Source organism: Cyprinodon tularosa, unplaced genomic scaffold (assembly GCF_016077235.1).
Source record: "Cyprinodon tularosa strain WSP-4 unplaced genomic scaffold, ASM1607723v1 ctg706, whole genome shotgun sequence".
In the NCBI taxonomy this organism is placed as follows: domain Eukaryota; kingdom Metazoa; phylum Chordata; class Actinopteri; order Cyprinodontiformes; family Cyprinodontidae; genus Cyprinodon; species Cyprinodon tularosa.
This window is the reverse complement of record NW_024039459.1, coordinates 301,406-319,917: the sequence shown is the minus strand read 5'-3', so window position 1 is coordinate 319,917 and position 18,512 is coordinate 301,406. Positions and strand designations below refer to the sequence as shown.

General features: G+C 50.0%; 1 protein-coding gene across 1 annotated transcript; it reads right to left on the bottom strand.

Moving 5' to 3' along the window:
- Positions 1–387: 387 nt before the first annotated feature.
- On the bottom strand, positions 388–17,388 carry LOC119772295 (four and a half LIM domains protein 3-like). The gene is made up of 6 exons (XM_038268650.1): positions 17,282–17,388; positions 14,357–14,524; positions 12,914–13,088; positions 7,458–7,627; positions 5,876–6,062; positions 388–643 (listed from the first exon to the last, which is right to left on the bottom strand). Exons 2-6 carry the CDS (start codon positions 14,510–14,512, stop codon positions 492–494), a joined length of 840 nt encoding a protein of 279 aa, XP_038124578.1. The 5' UTR covers positions 14,513–14,524; positions 17,282–17,388; the 3' UTR covers positions 388–491.
- Between the last annotated feature and the right edge of the window lie 1,124 nt (positions 17,389–18,512).

The following is an 18,512-nucleotide window of genomic DNA, read 5'->3' as shown; positions in this document are numbered from 1 at the left end:
CTCCTGGAGGAGCCCAGGGTGTTCCTGACATGGACCAGAATCCAGAACCATTCCCATCAGATGGACCTCCTCAGCAGCGGCTCCTCTTGGCTGAACGACCTCCTTCAGATGCCAGGATCCCAGTTCCTGCTGGAGGTTCTGCAGAACCTTCCTGCGGTGATCGTCTGACAGGAAGCAGTTGGATCTTGAGGCTCATGAAGGCTAAAGAAGCCGACCTGCTTCCTTACCGGACTGATGGTGGACCGGACCCATCAGAACCATGATGCTGGAAGCAGCCAAGGTTCTGGTTCTGGTTGGGCTGCAGAGGCTGCTGGGTTTTAGGAGTCTGGTATAAAAATCATCTCCAGAACCCGATCAGATGATTGGTTAACAAAAGCACGGTACCGGTTCTGGATTGATCACACCTTTAATGATTCTGGTTCTGCAGGCTGCTTCGGACCTGCGGGGCTAGCACGGCGGCGCCGAGCTGAGGTTCTGCTGCCTGCGGATCGTCAGTCGTCGCCGTTGCAGTCTTTGCACAGAATCTGGTCCCGGTCCGGGAAGAACCCGGAGCCCACCAACGACACGGAGCAGCGGGAACACTTGAAGCACGGCTGGTGCCACTGGCGCTCCTCAAAGGAGACGTACTTCCCGTCGCCGAAGCCTGCAGCAAGGAGACACACATAGATCAACAGATATAGATCTATGTCACATAGATCTTCCCGTAAAACCAAACATGATCAATCGGAGAGAAAACATGAAGGACGTCCACCCATCATCTGACCCACCAGGACATGGACGTCCACCTGGACCGACAGGCTGGACGGGGACAGCGGTAAGCAGAGAGGCAGCCACTCAGGAGGAGCCGCAGAGATCCAACGCTCAGGTGGGACGGCGACTTGTTGGAGTTTCAGTTTCACAGAAACGGTTCGGAAAACGAAAAGCATGACAGGAGACCAAAGCAAAGCTACAGCCTCCCCACAGTGAAACTAGGAGGTGGCTGCATCATGCTGTGGGACAGGAAGCTGGTCAGATGGATGGAGCTAAATCCAGAACCAACTGGAATAAAAGCTGTTAGACTGGATTGGATGAACCTGCTTCCTCTTCCTCATCACACTCATCCTCACTGACTGACTGACTGACTGACTGACTGACTGACTGACTGACTGACTGACTGACTGACTGACTGACTGACTGACTGACTGACTGACTGACTGACTGACTGACTGACTGACTGACTGACTGACTGACTGACTGACTGACTGACTGACTGACTGACTGACTGACTGACTGACTGACTGACTGACTGACTCACTGACTGACTGACTGACTGACTGACTGACTGACTGACTGACTGACTGACTGACTGACTGACTGACTGACTGACTGACTGACTGACTGACTGACTGACTGACTGACTGACTGACTGACTGACTGACTGACTGACTGACTGACTGACTGACTGACTGACTGACTGACTGACTGACTGACTGACTGACTGACTGACTGACTGACTGACTGACTGACTGACTGACTGACTGACTGACTGACTGACTGACTGACTGACTGACTGACTGACTGACTGACTGACTGACTGACTGACTGACTGACTGACTGACTGACTGACTGACTGACTGACTGACTGACTGACTGACTGACTGACTGACTGACTGACTGACTGACTGACTGACTGACTGACTGACTGACTGACTGACTGACTGACTGACTGACTGACTGACTGACTGACTGACTGACTGACTGACTGACTGACTGACTGACTGACTGACTGACTGACTGACTGACTGACTGACTGACTGACTGACTCACTGACTGACTGACTGACTGACTGACTGACTGACTGACTGACTGACTGACTGACTGACTGACTGACTGACTGACTGACTGACTGACTGACTGACTGACTGACTGACTGACTGACTGACTGACTGACTGACTGACTGACTGACTGACTGACTGACTGACTGACTGACTGACTGACTGACTGACTGACTGACTGACTGACTGACTGACTGACTGACTGACTGACTGACTGACTGACTGACTGACTGACTGACTGACTGACTGACTGACTGACTGACTGACTGACTGACTGACTGACTGACTGACTGACTGACTGACTGACTGACTGACTGACTGACTGACTGACTGACTGACTGACTGACTGACTGACTGACTGACTGACTGACTGACTGACTGACTGACTGACTGACTGACTCACTGACTGACTGACTGACTGACTGACTGACTGACTGACTGACTGACTGACTGACTGACTGACTGACTGACTGACTGACTGACTGACTGACTGACTGACTGACTGACTGACTGACTGACTGACTGACTGACTGACTGACTGACTGACTGACTGACTGACTGACTGACTGACTGACTGACTGACTGACTGACTGACTGACTGACTGACTGACTGACTGACTGACTGACTGACTGACTGACTGACTGACTGACTGACTGACTGACTGACTGACTGACTGACTGACTGACTGACTGACTGACTGACTGACTGACTGACTGACTGACTGACTGACTGACTGACTGACTGACTGACTGACTGACTGACTGACTGACTGACTGACTCACTGACTGACTGACTGACTGACTGACTGACTGACTGACTGACTGACTGACTGACTGACTGACTCACTGACTGACTGACTGACTGACTCACTGACTGACTCACTGACTGACTGACTGACTGACTGACTGACTGACTGACTGACTGACTGACTGACTGACTGACTGACTGACTGACTGACTGACTCACTGACTGACTCACTGACTGACTGACTGACTGACTGACTGACTGACTGACTGACTGACTCACTGACTGACTGACTGACTGACTGACTGACTGACTGACTGACTGACTGACTGACTGACTGACTGACTGACTGACTGACTGACTGACTGACTCACTGACTGACTGACTGACTGACTGACTCACTGACTGACTGACTGACTGACTGACTGACTGACTGACTGACTGACTGACTGACTGACTGACTGACTGACTGACTGACTGACTGACTGACTGACTGACTGACTGACTGACTGACTGACTGACTGACTGACTGACTGACTGACTGACTGACTGACTGACTGACTGACTGACTGACTGACTGACTGACTGACTGACTGACTGACTGACTGACTGACTGACTGACTGACTGACTGACTGACTGACTGACTGACTGACTGACTGACTGACTGACTGACTGACTGACTGACTGACTGACTGACTGACTGACTGACTGACTGACTGACTGACTGACTGACTGACTGACTGACTGACTGACTGACTGACTGACTGACTGACTGACTGACTGACTGACTGACTGACTGACTGACCGACTGACTGACTGACTGACTGACTGACTGACTGACTGACTGACTGACTGACTGACTGACTGACTGACTGACTGACTGACTGACTGACTGACTGACTGACTGACTGACTGACTGACTGACTGACTGACTGACTGACTGACTGACTGACTGACTGACTGACTGACTGACTGACTGACTGACTGACTGACTGACTGACTGACTGACTGACTGACTGACTGACTGACTGACTGACTGACTGACTGACTGACTGACTGACTGACTGACTGACTGACTCACTGACTGACTGACTGACTGACTGACTGACTGACTGACTGACTGACTGACTGACTGACTGACTGACTGACTGACTGACTGACTGACTGACTGACTGACTGACTGACTGACTGACTGACTGACTGACTGACTGACTGACTGACTGACTGACTGACTGACTGACTGACTGACTGACTGACTGACTGACTGACTGACTGACTGACTGACTGACTGACTGACTGACTGACTCACTGACTGACTGACTGACTGACTGACTGACTGACTGACTGACTGACTGACTGACTGACTGACTGACTGACTGACTGACTGACTGACTGACTGACTGACTGACTGACTGACTGACTGACTGACTGACTGACTGACTGACTGACTGACTGACTGACTGACTGACTCACTGACTGACTGACTGACTGACTGACTGACTGACTGACTGACTGACTGACTGACTGACTGACTGACTGACTGACTGACTGACTGACTGACTGACTGACTGACTGACTGACTGACTCACTGACTGACTGACTGACTGACTGACTGACTGACTGACTGACTGACTGACTGACTGACTGACTGACTGACTGACTGACTGACTGACTGACTGACTGACTGACTGACTGACTGACTGACTGACTGACTGACTGACTGACTGACTGACTGACTGACTGACTGACTGACTGACTGACTGACTGACTGACTGACTGACTGACTGACTGACTGACTGACTGACTGACTGACTGACTGACTGACTGACTGACTGACTGACTGACTGACTGACTGACTGACTGACTGACTGACTGACTGACTGACTGACTGACTGACTGACTGACTGACTGACTGACTGACTGACTGACTGACTGACTGACTGACTGACTGACTGACTGACTGACTGACTGACTGACTGACTGACTGACTGACTGACTGACTGACTGACTGACTGACTGACTGACTGACTGACTGACTGACTGACTGACTGACTGACTGACTGACTGACTGACTGACTGACTGACTGACTGACTGACTGACTGACTGACTGACTGACTGACTGACTGACTGACTGACTGACTGACTGACTGACTGACTGACTGACTGACTGACTGACTGACTGACTGACTGACTGACTGACTGACTGACTGACTGACTGACTGACTGACTGACTGACTGACTGACTGACTGACTGACTGACTGACTGACTGACTGACTGACTGACTGACTGACTGACTGACTGACTGACTGACTGACTGACTGACTGACTGACTGACTGACTGACTGACTGACTGACTGACTGACTGACTGACTGACTGACTGACTCACTGACTGACTGACTCACTGACTGACTGACTGACTGACTGACTGACTGACTGACTGACTGACTGACTGACTGACTGACTGACTGACTGACTGACTGACTGACTGACTGACTGACTGACTGACTGACTGACTGACTGACTGACTGACTGACTGACTGACTGACTGACTGACTGACTGACTGACTGACTGACTGACTGACTGACTGACTGACTGACTGACTGACTGACTGACTGACTGACTGACTGACTGACTGACTGACTGACTGACTGACTGACTGACTGACTGACTGACTGACTGACTGACTGACTGACTGACTGACTGACTGACTGACTGACTGACTGACTGACTGACTGACTGACTCACTGACTGACTGACTGACTGACTGACTGACTGACTGACTGACTGACTGACTGACTGACTGACTGACTGACTGACTGACTGACTGACTGACAGACTGACTGACTGACTGACTGACTGACTGACTGACTGACTGACTGACTGACTGACTGACTGACTGACTGACTGACTGACTGACTGACTGACTGACTGACTGACTGACTGACTGACTGACTGACTGACTGACTGACTGATTGAGTGAGTCACTGACTGACTGACTGACTGACTGACTGACTCACTGACTGACTGACTGACTGACTGACTGACTGACTGACTGACTGACTGACTGACTGACTGACTGACTGACTGACTGACTCACTGACTGACTGACTGACTGACTGACTGACTCACTGACTGACTGACTGACTGACTGACTGACTGACTGACTGACTGACTGACTGACTGACTGACTGACTGTGGGAAACACAGGAATGTTTTCCACAGTCACGCTCCTCAAACCGACGCGCGTGACGTGCAGCCGGGCTCGCAATGAGTGGAGGCGGGTCGCCGGCGGGGCGTGGGGTTGACTGACCTGTGATGGGCGTGTTGCAGCCGGCGCACTTGTTGGCGTAGAGGTTGCTGAAACACCGGACGCAGTAAGGACTGTCCCCCTGAGACGTGAAGGACTGTCCGGCCAGCGGAGCGCTGCAGCCGCAGCACAGGAAGCAGTCTTTATGCCAAACCTCCTCCTGGAACTTCACGCCTCCTTTGGTCACAGCCTGCAGAACCAGAACCGGGTCAGAACCAAACCTCAGGCAGGATCAGCCCGGAGGTTTGATCAGGAACATTTTTTAAACAAAAAAATTAAAATAAAACTGAAAAATGATTTTGAAAGAAAAACTATTTTAACTTAAAGGAAAAAAAATCATTTTTAGAACAAAACATTCCCAGCTGCTGCATTCAGGAACTGTGGGAATTAGAAGAGTCTTGAAGGCAACACTCCTGAATCAAACCTGCAGAAACGGGAAACATGGCGTCGCTAACGACCTCATCCTGTGCATCAGGCGAGTCGAAGCGCCGGAGCTGCAGGTCTGTAGTTTGATTCCGCTGCTTCACTGATTCTGTCTTTATTCCATCGGTTTCTGTCTCCCAACGACACAAACCTGATGGAGGAACCAGAACGATGAATCTGCAGCTTTTTCACTCCACAGACGTTTCCTGTCGCCTCAAAGTGAAGCAGAAGAACCAGACTGGAGTCCAACAGAACCTCAGGCTGTTTAAAAGCATTCGGTGGTTCTGAAGATCCACTGATCTGCAGATGTTCTGCCACAGAAACCGGCTTAAAGGAAAAGTCCGGTCAGCAGGAATAATCAATGGATCATTATTTATACCTAAAACTAAAACCTCTGCAGTGATTTAAAGGGTCATAGATTAATAACGATAGTTCAGTTTGTGAAACGGACGTAGAGATAAGTTCAAACCCATCAACTCCTTCTTTCTCTGCAAATCTCACTATTTTAAACTTCCACCATAAAACGGGTGAATCCGAACGAAGCAACGAGTTGATGGAAACTTGGGGATGTTGCCTTATTTGCTTCTGGGCTGGACTTTAAAACATCTCTAGTTCCCACGGCCCCTGAATGCAACAGCTGGGAGTTAAGCCCCGCCCCTACACAAGCTGAAAAAGTGTTAAAGATTTATATTAGTTGAAAAAAACATTTCAGTAAAACAATAAAAAGCGTTTCAGAATAAACCTCAGAGCCGTTTGGCTCCATAAACGTAAAGCTGCTGGTTTTTGTTCCAGCTGATCAGAAGAAGCCAACATGTTTCTGGTTCGATCTCATCAGCTTGTTTCTGTTTCAAAATTCATCCAAGAATCTCTGCAAACATTTGATTCTGAGCTTGATCTGGTCCCACGGTGGCTCCTCCAGCCTCCATGACGGTTCTCAGACCGCCATGGAGGCTGGAGGAGTCCCAGAGAGCGGCCTCCACTCTGGACCTTCAGAGGAGGCCTGATGTTTGATGTTCTGGTCAGAGGAGCAGTCAGCTTCTCTGTGATGGCAGACATGCTGGAGACAACTAGAGGACACCAGCAGACCCAGAAGGACTGACAGAAGCTGATTAGAGGAACTCTGAAACATCTTGTCTTCTGATGGGGACCAGATCTGCTCCACCTTTCTGCAGAGGCTGCAGCGTGGAGCGACCCTCTGCTCGTAGCACGACACACAGAAGAAGTTGCTGTCATCAGGGATGAAGGCCTCGGCTGCGATGGGCTTCTTGCAGCCGTGACACAGGAAGCAGTCTTCATGCCACGCAGAGCCCTCGTACTCCAGCATCCTGGATCCTGTTGGAGAAAGCAGCAGAAGCAGAGATGTTCAGGTCCAAGTTCCTGCCCTGCTGGTGGGAGCGGAGCTGGACTGGCATGGCTAGCACTGCCCCTACATAGTTAGCATGGCTATCACTGCCCCTACATAGTTAGCATGGCTATCGCTGCCCCTACATAGTTAGCGTGGTTATCACTGCCCCTACATAGTTAGCATGGTTATCGCTGCCCCTACATAGTTAGCATGGCTATCACTGCCCCTACATAGTTAGCATGGCTATCGCTGCCCCTACATAGTTAGCATGGCTATCACTGCCCCTACATAGTTAGCATGGCTATCGCTGCCCCTACATAGTTAGCGTGGTTATCACTGCCCCTACATAGTTAGCATGGTTATCACTGCCCCTACATAGTTAGCATGGTTATCACTGCCCCTACATAGTTAGCATGGTTATCGCTGCCCCTACATAGTTAGCATGGCTATCACTGCCCCTACATAGTTAGCATGGCTATCGCTGCCCCTACATAGTTAGCGTGGTTATCACTGCCCCTACATAGTTAGCATGGTTATCGCTGCCCCTACATAGTTAGCATGGTTATCACTGCCCCTACATAGTTAGCGTGGTTATCACTGCCCCTACATAGTTAGCATGGTTATCACTGCCCCTACATAGTTAGCATGGCTATCGCTGCCCCTACATAGTTAGCGTGGTTATCACTGCCCCTACATAGTTAGCATGGTTATCACTGCCCCTACATAGTTAGCATGGTTATCGCTGCCCCTACACAGTTAGCATGGCTATCACTGCCCCTACATAGTAAGCGTGGCTATCGCTGCCCCTACATAGTTAGCATGGATATCACTGCCCCTACATAGTTAGCATGGTTATCACTGCCCCTACATAGTTAGCATGGCTATCACTGCCCCTACATAGTTAGCATGGCTATCGCTGCCCCTACATAGTTAGCGTGGTTATCACTGCCCCTACATAGTTAGCATGGTTATCACTGCCCCTACATAGTTAGCATGGTTATCACTGCCCCTACATAGTTAGCGTGGTTATCACTGCCCCTACATAGTTAGCATGGTTATCACTGCCCCTACATAGTTAGCATGGCTATCGCTGCCCCTACATAGTTAGCGTGGTTATCACTGCCCCTACATAGTTAGCATGGTTATCACTGCCCCTACATAGTTAGCATGGTTATCGCTGCCCCTACACAGTTAGCATGGCTATCACTGCCCCTACATAGTAAGCGTGGCTATCGCTGCCCCTACATAGTTAGCATGGCTATCACTGCCCCTACATAGTTAGCATGGCTATCACTGCCCCTACATAGTTAGCGTGGCTATCGCTGCCCCTACATAGTTAGCGTGGCTATCGCTGCCCCTACATAGTTAGCATGGCTATCGCTGCCCCTACATAGTTAGCATGGCTATCGCTGCCCCTACATAGTTAGCGTGGCTATCGCTGCCCCTACATAGTTAGCGTGGCTATCATTGCCCCTACATAGTTAGCATGGCTATTGCTGCCCCTACATCGTTAGCATGGCTATCGCTGCCCCTACATAGTCAGCATGGCTATCGCTGCCCCTACATAGTTAGCGTGGCTATCATTGCCCCTACATAGTTAGCATGGCTATTACTGCCCCTACATCGTTAGCATGGCTATCGCTGCCCCTACATAGTCAGCATGGCTATCGCTGCCCCTACATAGTTAGCGTGGCTATTACTGCCCCTACATCGTTAGCATGGCTATCGCTGCCCCTACATAGTCAGCATGGCTATAGCTGCCCCTACATCGTTAGCATGGCTATAGCTGCCCCTACATAGTCAGCACGGCTATTGCTGCCCCTACATAGTTAGCACGGCTATTGCTGCCCCTACATAGTTAGCGTGGTTATCATTGCCCCTACATAGTTAGCGTGGCTATCATTGCCCCTACATAGTTAGCATGGCTATTACTGCCCCTACATCGTTAGCATGGCTATCGCTGCCCCTACATAGTTAGCATGGCTATCGCTGCCCCTACATAGTTAGCATGGCTATCGCTGCCCCTACATAGTTAGCATGGCTGTCGCTGCCCCTACATAGTTAGCATGGCTATCGCTGGCCCTACAGAGTTAGCATGGCTATTACTGCCCCTACATCGTTAGCATGGCTATCGCTGCCCCTACATAGTCAGCATGGCTATTACTGCCCCTACATAGTTAGCATGGCTATCGCTGCCCCTACATAGTCAGCACGGCTATTGCTGCCCCTACATAGTTAGCATGGCTATTGCTGCCCCTACATAGTTAGCATGGTTATCATTGCCCCTACATAGTTAGCGTGGCTATCGCTGGCCCTACATAGTTAGCATGGCTATCGCTGCCCCTACATAGTTAGCATGGCTATCGCTGCCCCTACATAGTTAGCATGGCTATCGCTGGCCCTACAGAGTTAGCATGGCTATCGCTGCCCCTACATGGTTAGCATGGCTATCGCTGCCCCTACATAGTTAGCATGGCTATCGCTGCCCCTACATAGTTAGCATGGTTAATGCTGCCCCTACATAGTTAGCATGGCTATCGCTGGCCCTACAGAGTTAGCATGGCTATCACTGCCCCTACATGGTTAGCATGGCTATCGCTGCCCCTACATAGTTAGCATGGCTATCGCTGCCCCTACATAGTTAGCATGGTTAATGCTGCCCCTACAGAGTTAGCATGGCTATCACTGCCCCTACATAGTCAGCATGGCTATCGCTGCCCCTACATAGTTAGCATGGCTATCGCTGGCCCTACAGAGTTAGCATGGCTATTACTGCCCCTACATCGTTAGCATGGCTATCGCTGCCCCTACATAGTCAGCACGGCTATCGCTGCCCCTACATAGTTAGCATGGCTATCGCTGGCCCTACAGAGTTAGCATGGCTATTACTGCCCCTACATCGTTAGCATGGCTATCGCTGCCCCTACATAGTCAGCACGGCTATTGCTGCCCCTACATAGTTAGCATGGCTATTGCTGCCCCTACATAGTTAGCATGGCTATCGCTGGCCCTACAGAGTTAGCATGGCTATAGCTGCCCCTACATAGTCAGCACGGCTATTGCTGCCCCTACATCGTTAGCATGGCTATCGCTGCCCCTACATAGTTAGCATGGCTATCGCTGCCCCTACATAGTTAGCATGGCTATCGCTGCCCCTACATAGTTAGCATGGCTATCGCTGGCCCTACAGAGTTAGCATGGCTATTACTGCCCCTACATCGTTAGCATGGCTATCGCTGCCCCTACATAGTCAGCATGGCTATTACTGCCCCTACATAGTTAGCATGGCTATCGCTGCCCCTACATAGTCAGCACGGCTATTGCTGCCCCTACATAGTTAGCATGGCTATTGCTGCCCCTACATAGTTAGCATGGTTATCATTGCCCCTACATAGTTAGCGTGGCTATCACTGGCCCTACATAGTTAGCATGGCTATAGCTGGCCCTACATAGTTAGCATGGCTATCACTGCCCCTACATAGTTAGCATGGCTATCGCTGCCCCTACATAGTTAGCATGGCTATCGCTGGCCCTACAGAGTTAGCATGGCTATCGCTGCCCCTACATGGTTAGCATGGCTATCGCTGCCCCTACATAGTTAGCATGGCTATCGCTGCCCCTACATAGTTAGCATGGTTAATGCTGCCCCTACATAGTTAGCATGGCTATCGCTGGCCCTACAGAGTTAGCATGGCTATCACTGCCCCTACATGGTTAGCATGGCTATCGCTGCCCCTACATAGTTAGCATGGCTATCGCTGCCCCTACATAGTTAGCATGGTTAATGCTGCCCCTACAGAGTTAGCATGGCTATCACTGCCCCTACATAGTCAGCATGGCTATCGCTGCCCCTACATAGTTAGCATGGCTATCGCTGGCCCTACAGAGTTAGCATGGCTATTACTGCCCCTACATCGTTAGCATGGCTATCGCTGCCCCTACATAGTCAGCACGGCTATTGCTGCCCCTACATAGTTAGCATGGCTATTGCTGCCCCTACATAGTTAGCATGGCTATTGCTGGCCCTACAGAGTTAGCATGGCTATCACTGCCCCTACATGGTTAGCATGGCTATCGCTGCCCCTACATAGTTAGCATGGCTATTGCTGCCCCTACATAGTTAGCATGGTTAATGCTGCCCCTACATAGTTAGCATGGCTATCGCTGGCCCTACAGAGTTAGCATGGCTATCACTGCCCCTACATGGTTAGCATGGCTATCGCTGCCCCTACATAGTTAGCATGGCTATCGCTGCCCCTACATAGTTAGCATGGTTAATGCTGCCCCTACAGAGTTAGCATGGCTATCACTGCCCCTACATGGTTAGCATGGCTATCGCTGCCCCTACATAGTTAGCATGGCTATCGCTGCCCCTACATAGTTAGCATGGTTAATGCTGCCCCTACAGAGTTAGCATGGCTATCACTGCCCCTACATAGTTAGCATGGCTATCGCTGCCCCTACATAGTTAGCATGGCTATCGCTGGCCCTACAGAGTTAGCATGGCTATTACTGCCCCTACATAGTTAGCATGGCTATTGCTGCCCCTACATAGTTAGCATGGTTATCATTGCCCCTACATAGTTAGCGTGGCTATCGCTGGCCCTACATAGTTAGCATGGCTATAGCTGGCCCTACATAGTTAGCATGGCTATCGCTGGCCCTACATAGTTAGCATGGTTAATGCTGCCCCTACATAGTTAGCATGGCTATCGCTGCCCAGCCTACACAGCCAGGGACTCGTTTCTCACTGGGATCAGCTTCATAGTCATGCTAGGACACGTCTTTGAGTTTATTTATGTTGCTCAGGCTAAAAGAAACCAACTAAAACAGAAAGAAGAACCCTGACAGTCTTCTGATCCCTGGAGCTGAGAGGCAGCAGGTCAGTGTTTGGACCTGGATCTTCTACAGGTGTCACTGATCCAGAACACCTGGATAGATCAGCTCCTCACCACCTTCTGCCACTGGTCCATTTAATTCACCTGAACCAGACCAAAGACACGCCACCGTGCTGCAGGTCACCGGCCTCCACAGGCCAGAAGGTCATGCTGCTTCTGGAGGAGTTTAGAAATGAAACGGGTCCAATAGAACCTAACAGAACCAAGCTGGTCTGCTCACAGAGCCCAGAACTGAAACCATTTCCAGATGCTTTCACTGGAGCAAACCCGTCTGGTTTCCTCCTCCAGTTCCACTGAAAGCAGGGCGGGACCATGAACTGCTGAGTCACCAGTCAGGAACGCGTCTCTGAACTGGGAGAACTGGTAAATCTCTACCTGGCATCACTGGTTGGCTGCAGGCTGCACACTTGGAGGAGCACTGGCTGCAGTAGCAGTCGCTGCAGATCAGAGCGCCGCCCTGCTGGATGAAGGACTCATCGGCCAGAGAGCGATCGCAGCTGAAGCACCGGAAGCAGCGTTCATGGAAGGAACGGTTCTCATGCATGAGCTCCTGCAGGGAGAAGGAGAACATCATGAGAACATTACCCTGGAAGGAAGGAAGGAAGGAAGGAAGGAAGGAAGGAAGGAAGGAAGGAAGGAAGGAAGGAAGGAAGGAAGGAAGGAAGGAAGGAAGGAAGGAAGGAAGGAAGGAAGGAAGGAAGGAAGGAAGGAAGGAAGGAAGGAAGGAAGGAAGGAAGGGTTTGAAGTAGAGGTTCTGGGAGGTTTTGGAAAAAGTTGGAGCAGCTTTTCCAGGTGATTCCAGGGAGAGATGCTGATGTTTATGAGGAAGCTCTGAAACCATCGGCTGCTCTCAGCTGATGGATGTTTACAGAAGTTAAAGCTGTGAAAGGACGTCTCATTAAAGTGAGGGAAAGCAGCGGCGCTCCGAGGACAGAGAAGGATGAAGACGATTGTTTTTATGTTTAGTTGAGAGGAGGAAGAGGAAGAGGAGGAGAGCGACTCTTCGTCATCCTGTCAGAGATCTTTGGGCGTCTGCAGCTGCAGAGTTTCTCTACTTCTCTAAACTGAAGGATCCATTAATCGGAGTGGTTCCTTATCTCCAGCTGTCCAGGATGAGGGGCGGAGCTTCAGCTTCTAAAAACGACCAAGGAAAGAATTTCCTGCTTTCCCAAAAAGTAAAAACAACAATCCTTTGGACTTTGTTTCCAAGTTTGAAGACGTTCCTCTTCCCATCCAGGAAGCTTCCTGAGGGGCGGACCTGATCTTCTGGATCAGTTTGCATGTTTTCTAAACCAAAGCAAGGCTTTGATTGGTCCATTCTCTGAATCCTGGAACTAAACGCTATTTCTGACATTTTGAATTGAAGAAGCTTCCTGGATGGAAGAGAAACGTCTTCAAACTCAGAAACAAAGTCCAGAGGATTGATTTGAGATTTTCTGGAACGACTGTGACCTGGAAGACCTGGAAGACCTGGATGACCTGGATGACCTGGATGACCTGCATGACTGGGAATCTCCACCAAGCAGGCGGAGCTTCAGAGACCCTTCCAGGTAATGAAGCTCCACAGTCCCAGGAGGTTCTGGACATGAACCCAGCACAGCTAACTGCTGGACCCCACAGGGATGGAACCATCCAGAACCTGGATGTTCCACAGAGAACAGGCTGAAGATCCAACAATGTCTCCAAAGACCAACCTTCAGTTCTGGACTCTGCAGAACATCCAGATGTTGGTGAGATTCCTCCTCAACCATAAAGCCTGAAGCATTCTGCTCCGTCCCGTCTGACCAGAACCAGGGCTGGTTCTGGTCGGGTCGGTACCTTCTCGTGGTGTCCGATGGTCTCCTTGCACTCGTGGCAGGTGTTGGCGTAGAGGCGGTCGTAGCAGTGGACGCAGTGGGGCTTCTCCTCCACCTTGATGTATTTACGTCCACAGAGAGACTGGCTGCAGATCCTGCAGCTGAACGCGGCGCTCATGGTGCCGACCTCCTGCGGATCAGAACAGCCAGAATCAGAACCGCCTCCGCAGTCGTCGCTGCAGAGACCAGAGCGGTTCCTGAAGGCAGCAGCAGAACAATGGCTCTCCTTCCGCTCAGCTTCCTGAGGAGGAACATCTGCTGCCTTTCATCACAACTTCCTCCAAAGCTCAGCCAGACGTTCCTCCAATCAGACAACACCTCCTGTCCCCCATCTCCTCCCTCTCCTCCTGTCCTTCTTGTCCTATCCTGTCTCTCATGCCCCATCTTCTCATGTCTCCTCCTGTCCCCCATTGTCTCCTCCTGTCTTCTATAATAAAATAATAATAATACATTTAATTTATTCTGCACTTTTCATCAAAAAGACCTCAAAGTACGACAAAAAAAGACAAGCATTAAAAAAGAAATACAAAAAAGAACAATAATAATGAAAAAATAAATAATAATAATAAAAGCTGTTTTAAAAAGAGAAAAAAAAATATTTAAAAGGGACCAAAAGTTTTGATATAAAGAAATATTTTAAGGCCTTTTTTAAAACAGTCGTTGGATTTAGGAGCCCTCGTGGGGGGGGGGGGGGGGGGATCCAAAGCATAAAACGCTCCCATGATCCTGAGTCTGGATCTGGGAATGTGGAGCAGGTCTGAGTGAGGGGAGCGAAGGGATCCCAGTGAGAAGAAGCAACAGTCCAGTCTGGAGGAGACAAAGACAGGAAGCAGCTTCTCATCGTCTGGGAGGGAGAGAATGGGACGGAGTTTGGAAATGTTTCAGAGGAGGTAGAAAGAGCTCCTATAAATGATTTATTTAAATGATTGGACTTCAAAGTGAGCTGTGAGTCCGTTCCTACTAACTGTTGATGAGAGCGAGATGTTAGAACCAGAGGAAGTGATGAGGAGGTCCAACCAGGAGGGCTTCAGATTTGGATCTGCTGAGTGGAAGAAAGTTTAGCTCCATCCGTACCTTTATCTCCTCCAGACAGGTGGACTGTGAGGATGGGGGGGGGGGGGGTTGGGGGGTTTAAAGGATGAAGAGGATGGGGAGGATGAGGAGGGATGAAGATCCAGCATCAGATCACCTGAGGAGGACGTTAGAGACTGACTAGGGCTGTCTCTGCGCTGTGGACGAAACGCAAACCTGACTGGAATTTTTTAGAGGTTGTTATGTTTGACAGATTTGTTATGTCCTCCTGTCTCCTCCTGTCCCCCGTCTCCTCCTGTCCTTCTTGTCCTCTCCTATCTCCTCCTGTCCCCTCCTGTCCTTCTTGTCCTCTCCTATCTGCTCCTGTCCCCCGTCTCCTCCTGTCCTCCTTGTCCTCTCCTATCTGCTCCTGTCCCCCGTCTCCTCCTGTCCTTCTTGTCTTCTCCTATCTTCTCCTGTCCCCCGTCTCCTCCTGTCCCCTCCTGTCCTTCTTGTCTTCTCCTATCCATTCCTGTCCCCCGTCTCCTCCTGTCCTTCTTGTCCTCTCCTATCTGCTCCTGTCCCCGTCTCCTCCTGTCCCCTCCTGTCCCTGCGGGATGTTTGTCTGCAGTCTATTGTCCCGTGGCGACAGCCTCCTTCATGCGTCATCAAAGCTTCTGGAACAAACATGGAGGACGGCGTCAAAGCTTTGAAAGCCTCAGAACCTTTTATGGAAACCAGTTGGACCCGGCAGGCGTCTCCAGAACTGCCCCACTCGTCTTTGTCTCTTTTGCAGCTGAAGTTCAGCAGAATAACGCTGAGATGTTCCAGAACCACAGCTGGCCGGGTCTGTTCCAGGGAACAATCTGATCCAAAGACCCGGTTCTGTAGGAGGACCGGACCGATCCTGTGTCTGCGGTTCTTCTGGGTCTGCTGACTGTCGGCTGCTTCGGTCACTGCCTGACGCGCTCACTGCTGCCCCCTGCAGGACCGCGATGGACGGAAAGTCTTCAGGTTTTACCCACAAGCTCGGTTCTGACCCGGTTCTAGAGGTTCTGGACCAAACCTTCCAGCCCAACATCTCATTTGTTTTTACATTAAAACTGAATAATACAAAGAGGTCAAATATTCTAGAAATGGGATCCATAGAATAGATCCAAAACACTGAAGGTTCTGCTGAGTTCTAGTTGGTTTGGTTCTGGTTCTGCAGCTCAGGAGGAAGGAACCGCGGTTCCTGGTTCCTTTCTGTCCAAACCTGCTTATCAGGATGTTTTAGCTGAAATTTAAGCTACAGATGATCAAACAGGGCCGGTTCTGCCGGGTCCAGTTGGTACCACCAGCTGTGGTCAGGGGTCACTGTGGCCCGCCTTGTTTAGACCTGGGAAACGGTCCGGTCCGGTCCAGCAGCTTTATGGATCAGAACTTTAGGGAAGGATCCCAGAGAACCATCTGGATCTAAAAAGATCCTCTGAAAGCTGGAACCGGAACCAGAACTGGCTCCGCTGTAGTCCAGAACCAGAAGGGTTCTCAGACCCGTCCTGAACTCCAACATGTAGCAGAACCTCCAGTTTGGACCCGGTTTAAAGGTCAGCCTGAAAATGTTGGTTTTCCAGCTGATTTAGTCAAAGAAGAGAAATAAAAGTAGAACAAAGTGATTTTCTTTATGATCAAATGCATTAAAATCCAGAATAGATCTAAAATATCAGAAGTTACCCCCCCCCCCCCCCCCCCCACCGGGTCAGGCAGGGTTCGGTTCTGGACGCCTCAGACTGTTCAGCCAGATCTGAGCTGTTGCTATGGTGACAGTCACAGACTAATGACACACAGTTTAGACCCCGCCCCTCCCAGGTGTAACAAGTACTACAGGTGGGCCTACCTGATCAGGACCGCTGCTTCCACGCCACGTGATTCCTCCGTGAACTTTCCACGGACTGAGGCAGAGGCTGAGCTGCAGGGAGCCAGAGGGAGGAAGGGACCGCCTCCTCCTCCTCCTCCTCCTCCTCCTCCTCCTTCCTCCTCCTCCTCCTCCTCCTCATTCACACATATTATGGTAAAGTGAGGATGAGGAGCTGTGCTGGATTATCTGGGATTCCTTTACATTCTGATTCAGATCCGAACCGGAACCGGATCTCATGTCCTCTGAGGAGGATTTAAAGCCACAGCTGCTGCTCCTCCTCCTCATCATCATCATCATCAGCTGGTAGGGAGGAAGGAGCTGAGGATGAGGAGCTGGGGAAGATGGTCAGGTCTGGACCTTTAAACAGTGGGGTCGATCTGCCCCCTGCTGGTGGAAGGTGGTGGTTGCAGGCTGTCAGACCTCAGCTTCTCCTGATTAAACTAGTCTAGACTAGATTAGATTAAACTAGTCAAGACTAGATTAGATTAAACTTTATTCTCATTACACAGGTACAAGGCAACGAGATGCAGTTTAGGTCTAACTAGAAGTTAATGGTTAATAAATAATAGTTCTGTAAACACAGGACATGGATTCTACTGAATAAATATAGAGATGAATAACATAAACAGAATCTCACTAATAGATGAATATAATATATAGATAACTAGAGTTATGAACTAAATTTACAGCTGGATATTTACCCAATATAACATACAGATGGATATTACTATAAAAAGGGTTTTACAGTTATGTACGACAGCATATATACAGATGTGTTTTACTATAAAATGAATGAATAAAGTTTGGACAGAAGCTATTTAAAGTGCGGAGGAAGGTGATGACTGAGCAGAAGCATCATGAAGATCTTCACCAGTTTAAACCTCCAGCCTGATGATGTCAGCAGCAGCAGCAGATGTTAAAGGAGTCCAGAAAACAACTGTTCTGGTTCCGGTTCCTCCAAAGAACCCAGCAGGAACCTGAGACCATGGCAGCAGGTAGAGCAGTTTTCTAGATCAGCAACATTTCATCCATCAGCTGCAGAGAAGTAGTTCCAGGACATCGATGAGGTTCCACCAAGCTGATCTGCATGAACATGGAGGAGAAGAGGAGCCTCCAGGCTCATTGATCTAGTCTGCTGTGAAGGTTCCAGCATGATGGAGAACCGGATCATCAGACCTGTGGTCCATCAGTAATAAAGACACGGAACCAG